The sequence below is a fragment of the Ipomoea nil genome, unplaced genomic scaffold, assembly GCF_001879475.1.
Source record: "Ipomoea nil cultivar Tokyo-kokei standard unplaced genomic scaffold, Asagao_1.1 scaffold2653, whole genome shotgun sequence".
Taxonomy (NCBI): Eukaryota; Viridiplantae; Streptophyta; class Magnoliopsida; order Solanales; family Convolvulaceae; genus Ipomoea; species Ipomoea nil.
Window position 1 is genome coordinate 683,909 of NW_017619081.1, and position 4,085 is coordinate 687,993.

The 4,085-nt window shown below is 43.1% G+C and overlaps 1 protein-coding gene across 1 annotated transcript; it reads left to right on the forward strand.

Moving 5' to 3' along the window:
- The first annotated feature begins 643 nt into the window (after positions 1-643).
- Positions 644-1,915, forward strand: LOC109154682. Its single transcript, XM_019302415.1, has one exon. It carries the CDS (start codon positions 644-646, stop codon positions 1,913-1,915), a length of 1,272 nt encoding a protein of 423 aa, XP_019157960.1.
- The last annotated feature ends 2,170 nt before the right edge of the window (positions 1,916-4,085 follow it).

The window sequence follows — 4,085 nt, forward strand, 5'->3', positions numbered from 1 at the left end:
AATAGAACGACAACTGACTTCCAAAAAGACAGAAATCAGCCATCTCCCAAAGACAACCAAGCAGCAGAAGGTGGTATAGGAGTACAGTCTAGCTTCGCATCCTTGGATGGATTGGATGACTCTGGTATGGACCACGATCAAGGAGAACAGGAGAGGAGACCGGCAGAGCCACAAGCTGTGCCAATCCTACCTAGAATCAGAACCAAACTAAGAAACCATCCTACTCAACTAGAACAGAGAAGGGTGGTGATCGAAGAACAAGGTAACAACAATCGAAGGGACACCCCAAGGCAACCAATAGCAGCTGTACGTGGAGGATTTAGAGGAAGACATAACCAGGGACCTACATATAACCGAGCAGCTGCAGAAGAGAATCACACAGTTGTTAGAGGCACAAATAGAGGAAGGAATATAACTGTTGTCCAGGTCCAACACACTGAGGACCACCCAGAATCCTCATTCATTGCTGGACTGGAGAACGCACACTTAGATGACCCTCCAGACACAGGCTATACAGATACCATCATTGTTCTGAACGAACCACCAGATGTAGCAATGCAGGGGCAGGACGACTTGATGACCCAGGATGGGAATGTGGCGCTAAGCCACCCACGCTCTTGAGCGCCTCTCTTCACGTTTTGCAATGATATTTATTGTTTGGAATTGTCAAGGGGCGGCTTCAGGATCGTTTAAGCGAACCCTTCGTCAGTTTTGCAGGGATTTTAATCCCTCGTTGATTTGTTTACTCGAACCTAAGGTTTCGGGAAATCAAGCCAACAAAATTTGTAATAGCTTTGGTTTTGATGAATGGATTAGAGTTGAAGCGGTGGGATTTTCGGGAGGCATATGGATTCTATGGAAGGAGTCCATTAGCATTGAGATCGTTAAAACTAACCCACAATTTATTTCTGTGCAGGTGAACGATGGCGATTTAGGACCTTGGCTGCTCTCCCTAGTCTATGGCAGTCCTTGTCAGTATCTCAAAAGAAAATTATTTGCTGAGCTATCATCTCAGAGTGGCGATCCACTTTCATCCTGGCTCTCAGTAGGGGATTTCAACGCAATAATAGGACGTGAGGAAGTGAGCAATCCAGAGAATTTCTCATCAGCTAGGTGCGTTGACTTTAATGATTGGATTTTCAGGGAGGGCCTCATCGACTTAGGCTATAATGGTACAAAGTTTACATGGATGAGGGGAATCAATTCATCAACCTTCAGAGGTGCACGTCTCGATAGAGCATTAGGAAATCTGGATTGGAAGCTCAAATTCTCGGAAGCAACAGTAAGTCATTTACCCATGCTTAGCTCTGACCACTGTCCGCTACTGATCAACACGGGAAGAGACCAAACAGTCTCCACATGTAGAAGTTTCAAATTTAATATGGCTTGGACCACCCACGCTACCTTCCAAGCTTTAGTGCATGGTACATGGAATACTGAATCTGATTTGAAGATTAACATGAGGGTGTTGGCAGGAGCTTTGAAGGAATGGAATGTTAATACTTTTGGTAATATCTTCTATAGAAAGAAGAGACTGTTATCTAGACTAAAAGGAATCCAGCAAGGTTTGGCAATACAACCAAGACCAGATCTTCTAAAACTCGAGAGGAAATTAAGGCATGAACTGGAAGATACTTTATACCAAGAAGAATTACTATGGTTCCAACGATCGAAGGAGGAATGGATAGTATCTGGTGATCGAAACACAAGATTTTACCACGCGGCAACCTCGGTCAAAAGCAAACATGATCGAATCAAAGTCTTAAAGGATGACATCGGCAACACATTATCTGAGGAAAAGCAGTTAATGGATCATGTACTTAAGTACTTTGTGGGGTTATTTTCCAACGAGCCAAATGTCTGTTCCCAATCACTATTACAAGGAGCCTTCCCAAGTCTCCATGCCTCTGACTAGACAGAAATTAATAAATCTTTCAGTCTTGAGGAGGTCAAGGAAGCGCTGTTTGAAATGGCTCCTTCCAAATCGCCGAGCCCGGATGGCTACACAGCTGCTTTTTTTCAAAAAACCTGGAGTACGGTAAAGGGTAGCTTGTTTAAGTTTACGGAGGAATTTTTCAATAAAGGGACACTCTTCCAAGGATGCAATGACACACTCATAACCTTGATCCCAAAAGTCAGCAACCCGGAATCGATCAAGCAGTTCCGACCTATTGGCCTTTGCAACGTAGTTTACAAACTCATAACAAAGCTGATGGCAATGAGATTAAGAATCATCCTAAGCAAATTAATAGGCCCGTACCAAGCAAGTTTTGTGCCAGGTAGACAAATTACAGACAACATCTTAGTATACCAAGAAGTTCTAAATTCGATGAAGACGAAAAAAGGCAAAATGGGATGGATGGTGATAAAGATAGACCTGGAGAAAGCCTATGATAGGCTATCCTGGAGCCTAATCGAAGACACTTTAGTAGAAGTTGGACTGAATCATACTTGGGTTAGAAACATCATGCAGTGCGTCTCCTCACCTAGAATGACAATACTATGGAATGGGCAGCAAACGAACTGGTTTCATCCGGGAAGAGGAATTAGACAGGGAGATCCCTTATCCCCCCTTCTCTTCGTTTTATGCATTGAAAGATTTAGTCATATAATTCTAAATTCTGTTGATCAAGGTAAATGGAAAGGTATAAAAACTTCTAGATCAGGCCCTTATGTTTCCCACCTTCTATTTGCATATGACATGACACTATTCGGGGAAGCAACAGTAGAACAAGCAGCTGAGATGAGAAGATGCCTTGATTTGTTTTGCATGATTTCTGGGCAGAAAGTGAACTTTCAAAAATCCTCAGTATACTTCTCCAAAAATACGGATCATGAGACGCAGCAAAGAATCATTGATATTATTGGCATTCCCAAAGTCACGGACTTAGGGAAGTACCTGGGAGTTCAATCCAATCATGGGAGACTCAAACAAGAATCGTTCGCAGGTATCATCGAAAGAATGAATTCAAAACTGGCTGGCTGGAAAGCTAAATCGCTATCCCTCGCCGGAAGACATGTGTTGGCCCAATCAGCTTTGTCCTCAATTCCTTTCTTCGCAATGCAAACTACTCTGCTACCGTTTGGAGTGATCCTTAACATTGAGAAGACCATTCGGAACTTCCTATGGGGGAGTGACAATGGTGATAAGAAAGTACACCTCGTCAATTGGGACATGATCACTAGAAGCAAATCACATGGTGGATTGGGAATTAGGAAGCTGGAACAGATGAATCTTGCATTCATGGCCAAACTAGGATGGAGAATTTTACAAGGAGAAGATAGCCTCTGGATCAAAATTTTCAAAGCAAAATACCACCTATCCAATATAGATTTCCGACAGTGGCAAGCCAGAAGCAATATGTCCAATGCTATGAGGGGAATCTTGAAAGCTATCCCAATCTTGGAGAAAGGGATCAAAACACAAGTGGGAAATGGACGAAGTACGCTGTTCTGGACACACGATTGGCTCGAGGATACCCCGCTTTTAGAGCATGCAACCATGTTAATACCACCTATTGAGCAGAGCCGATCCGTCGCCAGTTATTGGAACCCAGATACAAGGTGGCGGTGGGAAGAGCTAAACAACCTCTTGCCTGAAGAAACGTTAAAAAGGCTGGATCTCTATTACATACTTGATGAAACAGAAAGAGATGACTATATAAGCTGGAAAATGGGAGCAACTGGAGAGTTTACGGTGGCTACTGCATATGAAATTGCCATAGGAAATACCGAACCAGTGGAGGCAGCAAAGTGGAATAGCATATGGAAACTGAAGGTACCTAATCGAATTCGCACTTTCCTCTGGCTTGTCAATCACGATAGGATAATGTGTAACAGCAATAGAGCCAAGCAAAAACTGACTCTTTGTGACAAATGCGACTTATGCAACACCTTAGTCGAGGATGTCAAACACGTGCTTAGACGCTGCCCAGCAGCAGAGGAAGTATGGAAAGCGATTTCTTGGCCAGACTATGAAAAGACGAAGAACTTAACTTTCCAAAAATGGTTCGAAGGTGGAATAACTAACAAAAGCAAAGGCAGAGAACCAACTAATAAGTGTACTTTGTTCGCAGTTACCCTTT

What these genes read in the sequence shown, in the direction of transcription:
- LOC109154682 (XM_019302415.1), top strand. Translation starts at nt 644, where the DNA reads ATGATATTTATTGTTTGGAATTGTCAAGGGGCGGCTTCAGGATCGTTT.